Source organism: Amblyraja radiata, chromosome 20 (assembly GCF_010909765.2).
Source record: "Amblyraja radiata isolate CabotCenter1 chromosome 20, sAmbRad1.1.pri, whole genome shotgun sequence".
Taxonomy (NCBI): Eukaryota; Metazoa; Chordata; class Chondrichthyes; order Rajiformes; family Rajidae; genus Amblyraja; species Amblyraja radiata.
Window position 1 is genome coordinate 30,787,745 of NC_045975.1, and position 20,144 is coordinate 30,807,888.

At 42.0% G+C, this 20,144-nt stretch overlaps 1 protein-coding gene across 2 annotated transcripts in view; it reads right to left on the minus strand.

Moving 5' to 3' along the window:
- b4galnt4 (beta-1,4-N-acetyl-galactosaminyltransferase 4) overlaps positions 1-20,144 on the minus strand; it is a 603,648-nt gene that overhangs the window by 52,603 nt on the left and 530,901 nt on the right. For both annotated transcript variants that reach the window (XM_033039185.1, XM_033039186.1), the window contains exon 12: positions 4,379-4,479. In XM_033039185.1, coding sequence (XP_032895076.1) covers positions 4,379-4,479 — 101 coding nt within the window. The remainder of the gene's footprint in view (positions 1-4,378; positions 4,480-20,144) is intronic.

A 20,144-nucleotide genomic window follows, 5' to 3' on the forward strand; every position in this document is an offset into this window, starting at 1 on the left:
GCTAATAAAGTCGTTTTGAAGTGTGGTCCGTAATGCGATGCAAAATAATACAGGAATATTGGATTAACTAGCAGAGGTCAGTGGAGGTGTGATCTGCTAAGCTCCTGACATCTCTTTCCACCGCCCATGAGGCAGACGTCAGGATGCGATGCGATGACAAAAGTTAGTTTTGTGCATGAGTGCATCTCGAAATGCACATAAGGTGTTCCATCCAGGACACTGCACCTCATCACCACAGTCGCTGCCTTCTGCAGCAAAACACAATGGGTGCTCCGGGCACCATCTAATGTCCCTGTGATAACACCACCTAAACGCATGGTATCCAAGGTGTGGAAGGACAAGGGCAGCAGGAACACCATCACTTGCAGGTCACACACCATCCTGACTTGGCAATACATTGGTGTTCCTCCACTTCCACCAGTCCAAACCTATATACAATGAAACTCATATAAGTCCAAGAAAGTTGCCTACCACTAGCTCAGTCCAAGAAAGTTGCCTCTCACCACCTCCTTAAGTACCTATTGTGATGGACAATAAATGCTGGCTGGTCCATCAATGATCCCACTCACAATTAAGTGAAAACACATACATACTCAACACTATGCTGTATCTTGGTCATGTTTATCACTCAGTTAATGTGACTAAAGAAGAATTAATTTGTGTCCTGATCACATTACTGTTTGTGGGAGTTAACTGTGTTCCTATGTTACAGCAGTGATTAGGTTTAATAAATAGTTATATGGCTATAAAGTGCTTAGGAGCATCCAGGAAAGGATGGGGAAAGTGCAATGTCAATTAATCAACTTAAATATTAGGTTATGGTTAAGTATGAAAAATTATTTGATGTGAGCAAAAATATTCCAATTTACTTTGTGTATGTGTGTGTGTGAAAATATATATATATTATGATACATGCCCAAACATGCACCATACATCTAAATACACTCAGATTATTCTCACATCCTACGTCAGAGCTGTTATTACGATGCTGAATCAGACATTAAAACAAAATAAATATACTCACTAAATTATAACTGCATCTATAATTTGTTTGGCTACTATCACAGTACCAAAAGGGATGAAACGAGCAGGGATCTGGTCCAGTTCACATAGCACCCAAACATTCACTCCTTCTGCCATCAGCAGAGTGGTGGCAATATGTGCCAGGCGCAAAATGCACCACTGTTACTTGGTAGGCTTCTTCGACAATACTCCCAAACACACAGCCTCTACTATTTGGGCAGCTGGTAGAGCTGCTGCCTTACAATACCAGGCATCCTGAGCTCGGGTGCTGTCGGCGTGGAGTTTGCACGTTCTCCCTTTGTGGGTGTGGATTTCTTCCAGGTGCTTCGGTTTCCTTCCACGTCACAAAGACGTGCGGGTATATAGGTTAATTGGCCTCTTTAGGAAGTGCCTCTAATGCATAGGGAGTGGATGAGAAAATGGGATAACATAGAACTAGTGTGATGGGATGATCAATGATCAGAGTGGGCTTGCTGCGCCAAAAGGCCTGTTTCCATGCTATATCTCTAAAACTAAACTAAACTTACCTTTGAAAGGTAAGGACTGGAGATAACTCCAAGAACATGCCATCTTGCCCTAGAAATGTTACACTGCTTCAATATTGCTGCTGGATCTAAATTGTGGAAGCCTATATCCAAAACCACTGTCAGAATCTCTCTACAAAAAGGACTGTAGTTCTTGAAGTTGATGGATACTTACACCTTCTCAAGGGCAAATGAGGATGGATAATAATCACTAACCTTCCAGCCCAAGACCACAATACAGAAATATATGGTACAAAATGGATTATTATTGAGGAGATGTTAATATATGTATTATAAACATGTGAAAATTATCACATGAACAGATCTGATCATCTCCTTGTTCTAAAATTAAACTGTAATAACATATGTTTACCCTGATTGTGAGTGCTGAAGTTTACACTCCCAAAGTTTAATTTATGTTCTCTTCTGACTCACAGACATACAAATCAAGTACAGGAATAAGCTATTCGGCCCTTCGAGCCTACTGCTCTATTCAACATGATCATGGCTGATCTGATTGTAGCCTCAACTCCTCATTCCTATCTACCCACAGTAACCTTTCAACCCCTTTCTTATAGTGTGTCTCTCTACCTCTTTCTTAAAATCATTCATAGTCCTTGAGGAAGTCTACTACCTTGAGGAAGAGATTTCAAAAAATGTATGATCCTTAGGAATGGCCTCACTTGTGTCTTAAATGGTCAACACATTTTTTAAAAATGTGACCTCCAGTTCTGGACCCCTCCTTCAAGAAGGCAGAATCCTGTCTACCTCCACTTCGTTGGATCACTCATGGTCCCGCATTTTTAACAAATCTCCTCACACACTTCTAAACTCCATCAGATACAAGTCTCGCCCTCTAGACGTTCCTTGTAATTGAAGCTTCCCATTTTAGTCTGGTAAACCTTAGCCAACTGCTTCCGATGCATCGCCATCCTTTGTTAAGCAAGGAGACCAACTCTGAAATCCAAGCTCCAGATAGGGTCCCCTCCAAAGGCTTATATAGCTGAAAAAAACCCACTTCCTAATATTCCAATAATTCCCTCAGCAATTTCTAATATATAATTCCTAATTTTATGCAGTATCTGCTGACTTGTCCTTTGTGAATTGTACATTTGAGCACCCATGTCCCTCTGGTCCTTAAAGCATTGACATGCCTTGCCATTGAGATATCTGTAATATGTTTCCGTTTTATTATTTTCCTACAAAAATGAATAATTCTACATTTTCCTTCATACTCCATACGGCAGATCTTTGCGTACTCATTTAACCCACCTACACCCCTTTCTTATGTGCTCTCCTACCCTTCTTAGTGTCATCAGTAAATTTAGCAATAACATCTTTAGTCCCTTCATCCATGTCATTTACATAAATAGCAAAAGCTATAACACTATATTGTAACATTACCAGTTATGGCTGCAGGCACTAGAAGAGATATTTTCTAGTTGTTAAACTAATAATGTGATGCAGATTTCTGAATGTATTTTACACATTCAGTACACTCTGATTTGCATAGTATTACACACATAAATTTGGGTGCCACTGTCTGCATGGTTCAAAATTGGAAATGAATGGGAGCATACAGTATGATTGTGCATGTTTTGCTGTGCAGCCAAATAATGAATATCAGTTATAAATCTGAATATTAAACCATACATCATATTAGAAAAGATGCCTTTGGGGAAAGACAGGACATCTTTTATATAAACGCAGCAAAATAGCGCACTGGTAGAGCAGCTACCTTACAGCACGAGAACCATGTTCAATCCTGAACCCTCGTCCTGTTTGTGTGATGTTTGCACATTCTCCCTATGATTGCATGGAAAATTCCTGCGGGCATTATAGTTTCCTCCCTCATCCCAAAGACGTGCAAGTGTGTACGTTAATTGACCCCTGTAAATTGATCCTAGTGTGTGGAGATTGGATGCGAAAGTGGGTTAAAATAGAACTACCGTGAATGGGTGATCAATGGTCAGTGTGGAAAAGGTGAACTGAAGCGCCTGTGTACGTGTGTAGCTTTCAATCAATCAATCAACTTAAAATAGAGCTACATTTCAGGATGCACTTCACACAAAGGGTGGTGGGTGCATGGAACACGCTGCCAGAGGTGGTAGTTGAGGAGCTAGTTGAGGCAGGGACTATCCCAATGTTTAAGAAACAGTTAAACAGGTACATGGATAGGACCAAAGGTGGACGGGTGAGACTAGTGCAGCTGGGACATGTTGGGCAAGTTGGGCTGAAGGGCCTGTTTCCATGCTGTATCACTCTATGACTCCAGCCTATGGATCTGGAGCAGGCCGGAGAGATATCCAGGCTGGAATTCATTCCAGTAGCATGATCCCTTGGGAATTTTGAGGGGGCAATCTTATTAGTGAATCAAAGCTTATTCTGTTCTGCAACTGAAACATACTGTATTTCTTACACTTACCATTTTATCTCTGCAAGTGGTAGGAGAGTGTGCTTCTAACTAACATTGTGGAGCTATGGGCCATGGGGGACATTTATGACCTCTTTCAAAATGAGTATCAACCCAATTAGAAACCAAAATTTGACCCCAATTGTGGAAATGTAATAACTCAAATTACAAATACCTTTATAAGATCATTAAAGGGCCTTAGAACAAAATCTGCACAAAGACTGTAGGTAATAGACTACAGAATAATTTATGTATTTAAATCCACATTGCTAATGGCCTTGATAAAGTCCAGTTTCAGCGACAAACCCCCAATTTGGCCGAATGACAAAGCTCCACAGGGGTGTCACAATTTTTAGACTGTTGTTGAAATCTAATGCATGTAATGGTCAACATTCAAACTGTACTCCTGGGTTCTTACTTCTCCAAATACAAAGGACTCTCTCGGTAGAAGCATTTGTTTTCTGTTTCCATATGAGTGAGCCGGGTGAAGTCATTCGGGTAGACAAAAGACAGATAGACCTGTAGGAGTACACAAATAACATGGTAAGTATAGTACCCACCTCCGACATCATGATTCATTTGAATTACATTATTGATTTGATATGAAACGTGAAACATTGCTTTGAAAACATTCTGGATGTGAAGTTCCAAAGGATTCTGGTGCCATACCTTTTGTGAGAGACAAGGATGGATGGAAATTTGGGAAGAGGAGAGGAAACTCGTGGAAAATACTGTAGTAATGCACATAACTGGTCAGCAGTCTGAAGCAGGGTCTCGACCAGAAACATCACCTATTCCTTTTCTCCAGAGATGATGTCTGACCCGCCCATTTCTCCAACGTTTGTGTCTAAGGTCAGCATGAAGATTGTAAAAACATTTGGAAAAATCTATTCACTTTCTTTTCTATATGATCAAATAAGATACTATATAATCATATGGAACCAATCACTGTTATAATGTTAAAAGTTCATGCTTTGTTTCTTCAGTTTCCCCACCTCTCTATATCCGAAGATTCACCTTAATAATGGGATCAAATGTGATGAAAGAAAAAAATATTTGCTACTTTGCAGGAGCTCGGAATTTTCCAAAACACTTTGACTGTAAGGATATTTTTCTGAGGTGTGATGTAGAAATGGCAATGGCCAAGGTCACATAAGCAGCCATGGAGTAATCACTAAAAAAATAGATTATTTGTCCACATTGGTTGAGTGAAGTTTGTTGACCGGATAAAGGGAGAACCCCCTTGCTCCCATTTTTAAGTACATCTAGAGGGTAAAACCCTCATCTTAAGGACACCTCAGTAAGCCATAGAATTGCAGCCTAGATTATGTTCTCACAGCGCTTGAATGGATCTTGAACCAATAACCATCTGATCACTGAGCCACAGTGAACACCTTGGGATGGATTTTTCAAGCTCCACGGTAGCAATGTTACAAAATTTTGAGATTTAAAAAATCAAGTCTGTAATTTATCCCATCAGATAAAGCATAAAAATAAGTTTAATTTGACACCTAATTCACTTTCATATCTCAAGTATTTAAAAAGTTATGGCCATTTTCATACTGGGAAATGAGCATCTTGTTCCCTATTGATTTTCTATGGACATAACAAAAAAGCTGTGATCGTGAACAGTCAAAAGCCCATAACTTTCTTAAAAATTAAGAGAACTGAATGAAATTTTCAGTTATCATAGATTGAAGCATTCTGAAACAAATATAAAATAATCTTACTTGGATGACCTGAAATTAAAGCATATAATTAGTTAGTTACCTAATTGTAGCTAATTTCAGACTTCAATTACTAGATCTAAACATCTATCCATTTCTTAATAAATGATTAACATTTTTAAATAGCCTAAATGTCCAAATAATATTCACAAATAATTCACAATAAAACATGATTTTTAAATCTCATTTACATTAATTTATAGGCCAAATGGAAGGAATTTAGTGTTTAATTGCTGTAAATAAATGCCCATTTAAATCAGCTTTCCAGTGGGTCCCTGTGGAACGCGCTGGTTTAGAACGTTCACATTGCGGTAGATTTGTGCCCCTAATGCCGAGAAAAATACTGCGCGATATAATGGGCCCAAATTGAGCTACTCGCAATATTAAACTTTGTATAAAGGGATCTTTAGAAGCCCTTTTTAATGTAAAAATATACAACCTAACTTCTGCTATTTGCTTTATGAGACCCTGCGGTTGCTGACGGTCGCGGGTTTAGAGATTGATTTTTAAACTACTATAACTATTATTCAAGGCCTTTAAACCTAATAATAGCTTTTGCGACGGGGTCTTCCAGCGATTTTTCGTTAATAATTAACTAGGCTGAACATTTTCGATTGGAACAGCTTAGAGAAAATCGCGTTTTAAACCCGCCCCCTCAAAAACGGCGCCAAAATCGCACACACCCTCAGCAGCAGATCTTCAACGACGCTTCAGGTAGGCTTTGCAACATACCTATCCACGGGCAGTTATTCCTGGAACTTTTTGGAAGATTAGCAAACTGCTTGGGTATCGACCCAAGTCCATGGCCTAGAATTGATCCACCAGGAGAATTGGCAGCGGCACTGTAGTGCAGTGGTAGAGTCGCTGCCTTACAGCGCTAGAGACCCAGGTTCGATCCTGACTATGGGTGCTGTCTGCACTGAGTTTGTCTGTTCTCCTCATGACTGTGTAGGTTTTCTCAGGGTGCCATGGTTTACTCTCACACTCTAAAGACGTACAGATTTGTAGGCTAATTGGCTTCGGTAAGAATTGTAAATTGTCCCTAGTGTGTAGGATGGTATTAGCGTACATGCTGATTGCTGGTCGGTGTGGACTAGAGGCGCCGAAGAGCATGTTTCTGCACTATATCTCTGAACTAAACTAAATTACATTTGCTACGACAATAAAGGTAATGTAGCTCAGCACTACCAGAGTAACTTCACCTCTTGTGCAAGTGAATGATCCTGCTACCATTTACCTAGGCAGCATCAGTCTGAGCTGACAAACCTGAACTTGAATCGATTCACTGTGTCAACTTGAATTCACAGTTCCCTCCATTGCAATCCACAAGAATTGTTTTTGAAGTTGGAGAGTGATTTCTGACGTTGCTCCGTCTTGTTATAACATTTTGCAACGGGAAGAGTAATAATAATAATAATGGATGGGATTTATATAGCGCCTTTCTAATACTCAAGGCGCTTTACATCGCATTATTCATTCACCCCTCAGTCACACTCGGTGGTGGTAAGCTACTTCTGTAGCCACAGCTGCCCTGGGGCAGACTGACGGAAGCGTGGCTGCCAATCTGCGCCTACGGCCCCTCCGACCACCACCAATCACTCACACACATTCACACACATTCACACACAGGCAAAGGTGGGTGAAGTGTCTTGCCCAAGGACACAATGACAGTATGCACTCCAAGCGGGATTCGAACCGGCTACCTTCCAGTTGCCAGCCGAACACTTAGCCCATTGTGCCATCTGTCGTCCCTAACTGCATGTTCTGACCAGATCTGTTTCCCTGATCCTCCTGACCTTTGGCCTCTCCTCCAACTCTCCTGATCTCCAGCCTGATACTGCCTGACGCACTGAGTTACTCCAGCATGTTGTATATATTTTTTGTAAACTCGCATCTGCAGTTTATTGTTTCGGCTATGTAGTTGACACCATTGATCTGGGATATAATTCTGGAATAAATCTATTGCTTTGTCTTGGGTGACACCGGTGGAATACAGAGGTGGGGCTGGCCATTCCCAGTGGGGAAGACACCACATTGTGCTTGGCACCACTGATATGATGGATGAAGGCATTTCATTGCAGCCTTGCTGGAGCAAGAGGACAGTGCGAGGCTATGTCACCAGCAATCTCAGCCTGCTGGTCGGGCATTGGAAAATCTGTCATGTTATGTTAAAGAACTGTTTATGTAAGAGTACACAACGTGCAGGAGTAATTTAACAGGTCAGGCAGCATCCCTGGAGAACATGGATAGGTGGCAATGCTGCCTGACCCCATTCCTTCTATCCAGAGATGCTGTCTGTCCTGCTGAGTTACTCCAGCATTTTGTGTTTTTATCTTAATGCCAGCACCTGTAGTTCCTTCCTACACACCACTGAGTTACTTCAGAACTTTGTATCTATTTTTGTAAACGAGCATCTGCAGTTTCTTGTTTCGACTGTGTAGTTGACACCATTAATCTGGGATAGATTTGCAAGAATTGCCGACCAGCAATTTCACACAAGGAAACAGTTATAGCAGTTATGTTCGTAGAAGCTCAAGAGTTGACTCCTTCACGCTGACTGCTACCATTCCTAGAGTGAGAGCTCATAGATATGAAGAGGTCATTCACTCACTGTGAGGCAGCAGTGGTATTGCTTTATTGTTGTCACGTGTACCCTGATTCGGTGAACACCTTTGTTTTGTGGACTATCCAGCCAGATATACAAGAACAACAATTAGTACAAAAGAGTGCAGAATATAGTGCAGATAAAGTGCAGATGACCAAGGTGTGGGTGTTCCTTAATTATGTTGTCTACTTCCCCGAGGCAGCGTGAAGTGTAGATGGAGTCGATGGAGGTGGAGGTGGTTTGTGCGATGGACTGGTCTGCATCCATGACTGCAGATTTTTGCAGTCTTCGGCACAAAGTTAACATTGCCCCGGAAAGAATTCAACAGGAAGTTTGAAAATTAAAATACACATTGTTTAGAGCGTAGAATTCACGACATGAGTTGAATCAGAAATACATCCCCAATCAGTTCCAGGCATTATACAGTGCCCTCCATAATGTTTGGGACAAAGACCCTTTATTTAATTATTTGCCTCTGTACTCCACAATTTAAGATTTTTAATAGAAAAAAAAATCACATGTGGTTAAAGTGCACATTGTCAGATTTTAATAAAGGCCATTTTTATACATTTTGATTTCACCATATAGAAAAACCACATGTGATTTTTTTCTGTTACAAATCTCAAATTGTGGAGTACAGAGTCAAATAAATAAATGATGGGTCTTTGCCCCAAACACTGTAATTTACTTCCAAAATACAGTCAACTGACTTCAAGGGACCCTTCTTGCATTTGACACCATTAACCTGGGATACAATTCTAGACATACAATTTAAAAGATAAATTAATGGTTTCTTGGAAAATAAAGATTTCTTGGCCATTGTAAATTGCTCCAAGTGTGTAGGCGAGTTGTAGAATCAAGGGCAGCGGTAAGGGGTGGGCGAGGGGGGAGGGAGAGTTGAAAATGTGTGGAAAGTTAAAATAAATGTTATTTATGTACAAGTAATGTAAATGGTTTGTTGGCGGTGGTGTAGCCTCGGTGGGCCTATTATTTGTACAGTATTTCTCGATGACCCTGTGGGTATGGAGAATGAGTAGGCACTCAAGTTCAAAATGGTTAGTGGGGGATTTATTCGATTCATCATGGGGCGGCATGGTGGCGCAGCGGTAGAGTTGCTGCCTGTACAGCACCAGAGACCTGGGTTCGATCCTGACTATGGGTGCTGTCTGCACGGAGTTTGTACATCCTCCCCGTGACCGCGTGGGTTTTCCACCGGTGCCCTGGTTTCCTCCCACACTCCAAAGATGTACATGTTTGTAGGTCAATTGGCTTGAGTAAAGATTGTAAATTGTCCCTAGTGTGTAGGATAGTGCTAGTGCACGGGGGGGGGGGGGGGGGGGTGAACGTGGGCGGCACGAACTCTGTGGGCCGAAGGGCCTGTTTCCGCACTGTATCTCTAAACTAAACTCTAACCTAAACTAAACCTCCATTCTAGTTTGGAATTGGTATGATTACATGATATTTTAGATATATTTTAAGAGGTGAAAATTTAACAGCCTTTGGATTGACTTGGCGATGGTCTTGTACTCAAGTCTTCCCCTGAAGAATGATTTTGAAACTGCTCGTATTTGTGGAGTGAATTGGCCATAAAATTCTAACCATCCAATTAGATTGATTTTATTCTGCTCATTTTTGGCCACTCTTCCACCAAATGGGTGTAGAGGGAACAATAATAATTTAACGCACCAGCGCTTTAAACTTACGAGGAAATGATGGAATTGTTTTCTTTAGAAATGAGATTAGGTGGAAGTGATCTAATTGAGGCTCGTAAAATTATGATAGCAATTCATGAAACCAAGTAGGCCAAATGTGAGTTACATTTACATGAATTAAACATCAGGACATTTAGAAGGCAAATAGTTGGTTGTGAAATCATTTATAAACAAAAGATATTGAAGCAAGCAGGAAACTGTGCTTTGGGGATGAGTCTACATGGTCTGGAAAGAGTCAGTGAAAGATAGTCGAAGACACCATGAGCTGATGTTGCTCAAAAACACACAGGCTCAAGGCAGGCATGACGACTTGCCTGAAGTACTTTGTTAAAGATCTCGCAAGTATTCAGTTTGATAATAGTCTAATCTGAACGTATATGAAGAAAGGAACTGCAACTGCTGGTTTCTATGGATGCTGGTTTATAATATACATATATATATACACACACCAGAGTTATCTTTTATAATATACACACCAGAGTTATCTTTTATATCTCCTAGTTAATAAGTTTGCAGAAAACACCAAGGTCGCTGGAATTGCAGTCAGTAAGGAAGGCTGTCAAAGCATACACTGGGATATTACACAATTACACAAATGGGAGGTGATATGGCAGATGGAGTTTGATATGAGTAACCACGAGGTGCTGCACTGTGGGAGGTTTGTGGTGGATGACAGCATCTGCTCTGTTGTTGGAAGACAGCAACTCTACCGCTGCACAGCGACCCGGGTTCGATCCTGACTACGGCTGCTGTCCATAAGGAGTTTGTACCTTCTCCCTGCGCCCGCATGGATTTTCTCCGGATGCACCGATTTCTGTCCTCATGAGAAGATTTAATAGGGACCTGAGGGGCAACCTTTTCACACAAAGAGTGGTAGGTATATGGAACAAACTGCCAGAGGAGGTAGTTGCGGACAGGTGGATGAATAGGAAAGGTTTAGATGGATATGGGCCAATTGCAGGCAGGTGGGACTAGAACTAAGACTAGGGCTAATGTAGATGGGCATCTTGGCCCGCATGGGCAGGTTGGATCGAAGGGCCTGTTTCCACGCTGTATGATTCTATGACTCTATGAGCAGCATCCTTCCCCAAAACGATTGTTTCCCAGGATTTGAGGGCCATGTGATTCCTTCAACCCTTGCTGTCGCTGTACGCTGATCTTTGAAAGCAATGTTGCTTGCTGTCAGCCGCCTGATCAAACCTCCTTGTCTACTTCACACCACTCCAATCACACAATCCACACATTGCCCTGCAGTATCACAGTGAACACTGCAGGAATTCAGCATCCCAGCTCCAATTACTTTTAATGATTCAGCACTATGGCGTGCCATGATTTTGAAAAGGTTGCATTAATTATGAGGAATCATTTGGCTTTATTATCCTTTTTAACAGCACACTGCCAGAGGGGGAGCAGTGATGGGTGTAACATGGAGAATGAATTAGTTATGTCTTCAATGACAATGAGCCACATTCCCACTGCTACGATCACTCCTCCAGGTAGCAAAGCTCCAGCACTCTGTCACTATTTAAATCATTTATTACAAAAGGAAGCATTTAAAAAAATAAATGGAACTGTTGCTTCAGGAGAAACTGCATTAATAAAAGGGATGCATCACTATTTATTTCCAGTGTTTGTGATTCCACAAAGGGACTACACCATGGAATAAATTGTGAATGACACATTTATTGAATTATGATCATTATACAAAAAACATATTCAGCAGATTTCACCCATGCCTTCAATGCGTGCTCTGGGCATTGTCAAGTACCACCAATGATTTTCAGGCCCCTCTTCTAATCTGGACAAAATTACGAGAGGGCAGTTGAAATCCCCCCCCCCCCTCCGGAAATGTGGTGCCTTGGCCAGGTGGGGCGGCTGATCACAATCACATCAGGATTTCTGTGGCCGATCGGCGGGTTGAATTTGCCGCCTGCAGCCGGGGCTCTGGAACTGAGGCCCGGCCGGAGTCGGCAGATATACGTTCCCGTAGTCGACTTCCGAGACCGACTTTACGGGCCGATATCTCCGCCCCATCCAAGGATGTGTCCTCTGTTGTTCTGGCAAAACAGATAATATAGCAAGGGTGCCGGAAAATTGGTGGTGGACCCGTACTGCTTTTCTGTATAAACTAGAGATAACCCTCGCTAAAACCGAACATTGGGGAGTGGGAGAGCAGACGTGGTGTCTATTACCGAGGGAGGGGGGAATCGCTCCAACCACCTAGCAGTCTACTCCAAAGTATATTTGGTCTACTCTGTGAAACCATGAGCTGTTTTCAAATACAATGTTCTTTCACAACTAAAGATGTATTTTTGTTACTGCAAGCTAAAAATACTGTAGGCTGGTTGTTACATTGTTTAATAGAGTATCATTGCGCGAGTGTCAATCGAAGCAATTGCTTCCTATAACCGAGATCCGTTCTAAAGAGGTCCGTAATAACGAGTGTAGACTACTGTAAACCAAACAGACCCATCAACTGTTTACACAAAATCATGATATCAATTGACAGAAAATAAAACTATACTATTGAGCAATTATTTATAGAAGTACATTCTGCAGATATTTATTTAAACAAACAAAAACTATTTTCCTTCTTGATTATGAAACTCCTCACTGAAAGGTGCAATTAAGATCTCTGCAATATTAGTTTCAGGTTTTAGTGATTCCAATAACATGGATATGTAAAAATAGGAACAGGACTAAGTCCTTTAGCCCTTGGGGCCTGCTTGCTCCAGAGTTCAACACAATTGAGCCTGGTCATTTAATATCCTGCTCTCATCTTATTTAGACTTTAACCTTTAGAGATACAGCATGGAAACAGGACCTTCAGCCCACCGGGTCCAAGCCGACCAGCGATTACCCCGTACACTAGCACTATACACGAGAGACAATTTACAATAGCCAATTCACCACATTCTTTCGAATGTGGGTGGAAACTAGAGCACGTTTCCATGAGGTCACAGAAAGAACGTCCAAACTCTGTACAGACAGCACCCCTAGTCAGGATCGAACCGGGTCTATGGCACTGTAAGGCAGCAACTCTACTGCGACACCACTGTGCCACCCTCCCTATTTCCCTTTCAACATTAATATATCTGCATCCTTCGTCAACATAATTAATGATTAACGGATGGGATAGGTTTAGAGGGATATGGGCCAAATGCAGGCAGGTAGGACTAGTGTAGTTGGGGCATGTTGTTCAGCATTGACTAAAGGGCCTGTTTCCACTCTGAATGACTCACTCTGTACTGCCATCTGTGGATGATAATGCCACAGGTTTACCACATTTCTTCTCATTTTAATTCTGAATGATATATTCCATATTCTGATGCTGTGACTCCTGGTTTGGTCTTTTCTGGAAATATCCTCCCCTGACTCTGTCTATTCCCTGTGGAATTTTACAGGTTTCTACAAGAACCACTCTCATCTATCTACTCTGGTGAATACCGACCAACCTGAGCCAATCTCTCCCCGTTCGTCAGAGCCAGGAAATAGTCAGCTAAAGCTTTGTCCCGCTTCCTCCACGGCAAGAAGATCCGATGTCGGATAAGGAAACAAAATTGCCCACAAAACTCCAGCATAAACAATCTCAACCTATGTTTCAAACGGAGTTGGTCTGGCATCCTGTCCTATTATTGTTACATTAACAGAATCAGGCCCAGTAACTAGGAACAAGTCCTATTTGTTCTGGATCACCAGCTTCCACAAATCATCTGTATGTTGTATGTTGTTTCTATAAACCCTTAAACATCTCATAACTTTAATTGCTAATAACAGGAGAAATAATTGTACAATGTTTGGTACATCTACTAAATGTCAACAATGCAAGATCAAAATGTCTCACTTTGATTTCTATCACATATATCTGATTTGATGTGGGCCAATTAACATATCCCATCGTCTCACACATGGCTGCTCTATATAAGAACAAACAACCTGTGTATTTACTATGTACGTTAGAACTGAAGATGCAAGTCTGAAGCCGGGTTCTTGTTTTGAATTAATGGCAGCTACATCCCCACGTAATTTTATAGTCCTTGAATAATCCCTGACATAACCCCCTGTTGGCCCTGGACAGAATGTCCCAGGGAGGACAAACTTTTATTAAGCACACATGCACTTCTCCCACATATACAACGGCACGGTGGCACAGAGGTACAATTGCTGCCTTACAGCGCCAGAGACAAAAACAAGAATCCTGACAATGGGTGCCGTCTATATGGAGTTTGTATATTCTCTATGAACTGTGTGGGTTTGCTCCGGGATCTCCGGTTTGCCCCCAAACTCGAAAGACGTACAGGCTAACTGGCTTGGTATAACTGTAGATTGTCCCTAGTGCGTGTAGGATAGTGTTAGTGTGTGGGGATCGCTGGTCGGTGCAGACTCGGTGAGCCGAAGGGCCTGTTTCCCTGCTGTATCTCTAAACTAAACTACACAGCTAGAGTACCGAACCTCATGCCTCAGAATCCCATTCTGCCATTATAATCATGCCGGGGGATTAACCGTGGCTCAATGAAGGATGCAGAATGGCCTGCTTCAAGCACCACCATACATATGTGGAAAAGAGCTGCCACAGTGCTTTAGTTTATCGTCACGTGTACCGAGGTACAGTGAAAAACCTTTGTTGCGTGCTAACCAGTCAGCAGAAAGACAATACATGATTACAATCGAGCCATCCACAGTGTGCAGATATATGATAAAGGGAATAACGTGAACATTGTTTAGTGCAAGATAAAGTGCAGTAAAGCCTGATTAAAGATAGACGGAGGGTCTCCAATGAGGTGGATAGTAGCTCAGGACTGCTCTTTAGTTGTTGGAAGGATGGTTCATTTGCCTGATAACAGCTAGGACGAAACTGTCCCTGAATCTGGGGCGTGCGTTTTCACACATTTATACCTTGCTTTATGGGGGAAGGGAGAAGAAGGAGTGGCCAGGGTGCGACTCATCGTTGATTATGCTGCTGGACCTGCCGAGGCAGCATGAAGTGTAAATAGTCAGTAGAAGAGAGGTTGGCCTGTGAGAATTGGCTTATTAGGCACACATGCACTTCTCTCACCTGTATACGGGCATGGTAGCATTTTGGGTCGGAACCCTCATTCAGAAGAACATTTCCAACTTGAAACATCATCCACTCTTTCTCCCCAGAGATGCTGCCTGACCTGCTGAGTTACTCCAGCATTTGTGTCTAGCTTCAGCAATTATCAGTAGCCTGCCCATGAATGTCAAATTTGAATTTCCCCAGGACCACTGTGCTCCAGACCTTACCACAGCCTTCATCCAAACATGGACAAAAGATCTGAATTCTGGAGGCAAGGTGATAGTGACTACTCTTCATACTAACTGAGTGTGACATCAGGGAGCTCTGGTAAAACTGAAGCCACCGGACACCAAATGAGAAGCTCTTCAATGGCTTGGGGTCATATTCTGCACAAAGGAAGGTGGTTATGATTGTTGGAGATCAACCCTTACAGCCTTAGTACAATCCTTAGTAAGACTCCAGTGCAGGAATTTCTCGGCCCAGCTATCTTCAGCTGCTTCATTAGTGGCCCTTCCTTTCATCATAAGGAAGAAGAAATGCCTGCTAATGCCAGCACAATATTCATTTCCATTCACAACTCCTCAGTAATTGAAGAAGTCAATGTCTCTGTGTGACAAGAACTGGACAACATTTAGATAAGGCAGATAAAGCAGCCTAACACACAACTATCAGGGATTGCCTATTTACAGCAAGGGAGTGTCTAACACCAATCCTTGTCATTCAGGGGGCACTGCTGCTACTGAGTTCTTCACCACCAACATCCTGGGAGTCAGAAATTGAATTGGACCAGGAATATTGTGCAAATAAGAACAGGTCAGAAGATGGATATCCCGTGAAAGAGGTTTGCCTCGAGATCCCCAGAGCCTATCAACCAAGTATTAGACAACAAGGCAGGAGCTGGATGCATTGCTTTTCATTAGCCTGAGTGTGTGTGTGTGTGTGTGTGTGGTTCCGATAACGTTTAAGAAAATCAACATGATAAAGCAGTTATTTGATTGCCATCCCATACACTGACCTCCCACCCGGTTAATTGGTTATTATAAATCACCCCCTAGAATAGATTCATAATTTAATAATAAAGTCCAAAGGCAGTTGCTGGGCATGTGCTGGAGAGAACATGTTGTAGAGGCACAATGAAAAGATGTGGAGAAATGAGATTAATAAGATTGATATTCTGGGAGCCAGTATTCACACGATGGGCTGATTGGCCTCCTTCGGTGTTGTAATAAGTATAAGACTTCACAGAATAATGGCAGCGTTAAGGAATTCAATCCTCGGAGCACCAGGAATAATGTGAGAATTGCTATTAATAAAAATGAAATTTGACTTGTTCGGTCCCCGTGCAGCCGCTCCATGATGCTTTGTCCAAATGGAAATATTGCTATTGCAAGAAATCAAAAAATCCTCTGGTTCATCCTGAATGACACCACTGGTAATCTATTAGTACATATCTGTAATATCTAACTTGAATGCCTGATAGTTTTTGAAGGGTGTTACCTGTCAGCTATAGCAGACGAGTTGTCCATGAATCTGAATTTCTTTCACAGTTTTGTCGGAGCCTGTTAAAGCGTTGGTGAGTGTTTTGCCAGAATTAATGTGCAAATGCCAGGGACTCAGTTGCTCGAGATGTTTGCTGGTTCTAGAATTTGTATCATCAGCTTGGGAAGAATCAGTGTGTTGCACAGTGGCGCAGCAGTAGAGTTGCTGCCTTAGAGTGCCGGGTTCGATCCTGAATACAGGTGCTGTTTGTACCTTTTCCCTGTGACCACAGGGAAACTCACGCTTTCCCTGTGAGTTATTTCCGGGTGCTCCGGTTTCCTCCCACACTCCAAAGTCGTACAGGTTTGTAGGTTAATTGGCTTTCGTAAGATGTAAAAGTCACACCTAGTGTTTGCAGGTTAATGTACGGGATGATCGCCAGTCGGTCTGGACTCTGTGGGCCGAAGGGCCTGTTTCCGCGCTGCATCTCTAAAGTCTAAGAGAATTGAAAGCTTTGCTGCCTCAGGCTAATGCAGTAGGGGTTATTCCCAGATTCGCCATGTCAGAAGAAGCCCTGCCCACGGCAGGATCTAGCATTTTACTGCTGATGCGCTGGATGACACAAGGCCCGTTAACTTGAATGTAGTCGTATAGATCAATGGTTGGGCTACGAAGAGAGTGGACTGGGTGTGCACCATTGCTTAGAGGTGGGACACAGGTGATTATTTAATTGACAGTCAGAGGCCAGACTGGGGCAGAGGGGCTCTGGAGTCGCACCTCAATGGCACAGGCACCCGTCAGGCCCATTATACCAATGCAGCGTCCCACTGATCCTACAACTTTCAGGATTGCAATGAAACAGATATTTCAGGAAAACTTCACAAAACTGGAAGATTGCAAAAGGTTAAGTGCTTAATTGTAGTTTGTGAATTTTCGGTGAATTGTGTTATTTGATCACTAACAGCACTGTATATCGCCAAACAATAGAAAAATAATTGAAAGAATTTAATGCACCTTTTCATGTCCACAGGCTGTTTTAAAGTGTATTACAACCAATTCATTATTCTTTTATAAGTGGTCCGTTATAACAAAGACAAACACTTTGGAGAACGTAGACATACTGATATCCCACAAACTCTTCATTGAGCCCTCGAGTGATGGAATGGAACACAGCAATGGAGACACGTCTTTGAACCCATTGAGTCCATACTAACCACCTGAGTTAAGGTTCCATAGCCAATAGTTTCATATAGTATTAAGTTATTTTCAAGTGTCCTTCCTGGATAAATCTCTATCCGCAGAAGTGCAATTTGTAAAATTGTGATTTATCTCAAGAGCAGCACCTTCCAGTAATATCGAATCAGTGATCGCTACCATCCGTTTATGCTTTTAAAATGAGGACCAGAAAAACATTACACTGAGGAACAAGATTGTACTAATCAGTCTCTTTCTTCATTGCCTCACCAAATATTTCTGGCTTTGTACTTTCTGTGAGGAAAAGGTTGTACAAGTAAATTTATTTAAATTTTGCACTTTTATTCAGAACCCCTACTGCTGCAGGCTTGCGTGATACAACCAAGCTTCTGGTGATTATCACACCATGGCATTTTAAAAAACGGAGCATGCTCTTAAATACGAGTTACATCGAATCTCTGTAAAAGTCACTTCAGATAAATTTTCCAAAGGGCATTGGTATTGTTTTGATGCCGTTATTAAGAAAGTCAAGTTAAATTATCCTAATTATTCTCACGATACTTTGAACAACTGCCTGAAATTGCTAAACACTATTGCATGCAAAGCATAATGTAATAAAAAGGAATGGCAGATGCTGGTTTATATCAAATGCCAGCGGGAGAGGCAGCAACTCTAGAGAAAATGGATAGGTGATGTTTTGGGTCGAGACCCTTCCTCAGACAAATTGTAGGGGGGGGGGGGGGGGGGAGCAAGAACAGACCAGGACAAATCAGGGCCGGGCAACAGATGACCTCAGGCAGGGTGGTTCCATGATAGGCCAATTGTGTGCTGGGGATGGTGTGATCCCAAGAAGGGTACATCGTTGCGAACTGTGGAACTGCATAATCGACATTTAATGGAGGAATGGGGGCAGGGAGTGTTTGTATAAGTTACCTACAATGAGAGAATTTAATGTTCATGCCACTGCGTTATAAGCTGGCCAAGTGAAATATGACATGATGTTCCTCCAGTTTGCATATGACCTCACTCTAGGAATGGAGGAAGTCCAAGACAGAAAGGTCAGTATCCAAATCATTCAAGTTGAAGGACTCCATATTGTTGGATTCGTGGTCTTTATTGGGCACTGGCAGAGTCTTGCAAAAATTGCATTTTCCTGTTATCTTCTTGATAGTATTTAAGGAATGCAGGGCTGCCCAATTCATGAAAAGAGCTCAGGAGGTGGTTGTTGATAGAGAAGCAAATTTATGAGGGTTGTAATGGAGAAGATATTTCAGTAAAGCATTACAAAAATGGCAGGTTACAAAAGGTTAAGTGCTTAATTGTAGTTTGTGACTGTTGGGTGAATTGAGATATTAGACCATGACAGCACAGTCCATCTCAACACAATAAGAAAATAATGGAAGGAATTTAATGCATATTTTCATGTCCACAGGCTGTTACAATATTAAAGTCGGTTGAAACCAATTCATAATTCTTTTATTAGCACTCTGTTATAAAAGAGGCACACACGTTGTAGAATTTGGACATACCAATTTACCACAGATACTTCATGGTTGTAGAGAGATACGGCACTGGAAACAGGTCTTTCAACACACTGAGTCTGTATTAACCACCAAGCCCCCAGTCATGCTCATCATACGCTAGCATTTTATCTTGTCCACATTTCCATCAACTCCCTCCTGATTCTACCACTCACCTGCACCAAAGGGGCACTTTTTTATATGATAGTATAGAAGTTGGGAGGTCATACTGCAGTTATATAAGACATTGGTGAGACCACATTTAGAGTTCTGGGCACCATGTTATAGGAAAGATGTTGTCAAGTTTGAAAGGGTGCAGAGAAAATTTACAAGGATGTTGCCAGGACTCAAGGGAGAGATTGGGCAGGCTGGGACTCTATTCCCTAGAGCGCAGGAGGATGAGGGGTGATCTTAAAGAAGTGTGTAAAATCATGAGATAAATAGAGCATGTAGAAAGACAGAGTGTCTTGCCCAGAGTAGGGGAATCAAGAATTAGATGGCACAGGTTTGAGGTGCAGAGGGAAAGATCTTATAGGTATCTGAGGGGTAAATTTTTCACACAAAGGGCGGTGAGTGTATGGAATGAGTTGCCGGAGGAGGTAGTTGGGACAGGTACTATCATAACATTTAAGAAGCAATTAGATAGGTACATGGATAGAACAGGTTTGGAGGGGTATGGGCCAAATGCAGGCAGGTGGGACTAGTGTAGATGGGGCATATTGGTTGGGGTGTGGACAATTTGGGCCGAATGTCCTGTTTCCATATTGTGTGACTCTATGACTCCTTATCCAAGTATCCTTATCAACCCATGTGCCTTTGGGATGTGGGGACACTTTGAATATCGAACAATCCCTTGGTCACAATACTGTAGGATTAGATATAGAGAGCATACAGGAGATTCGCCAGCAG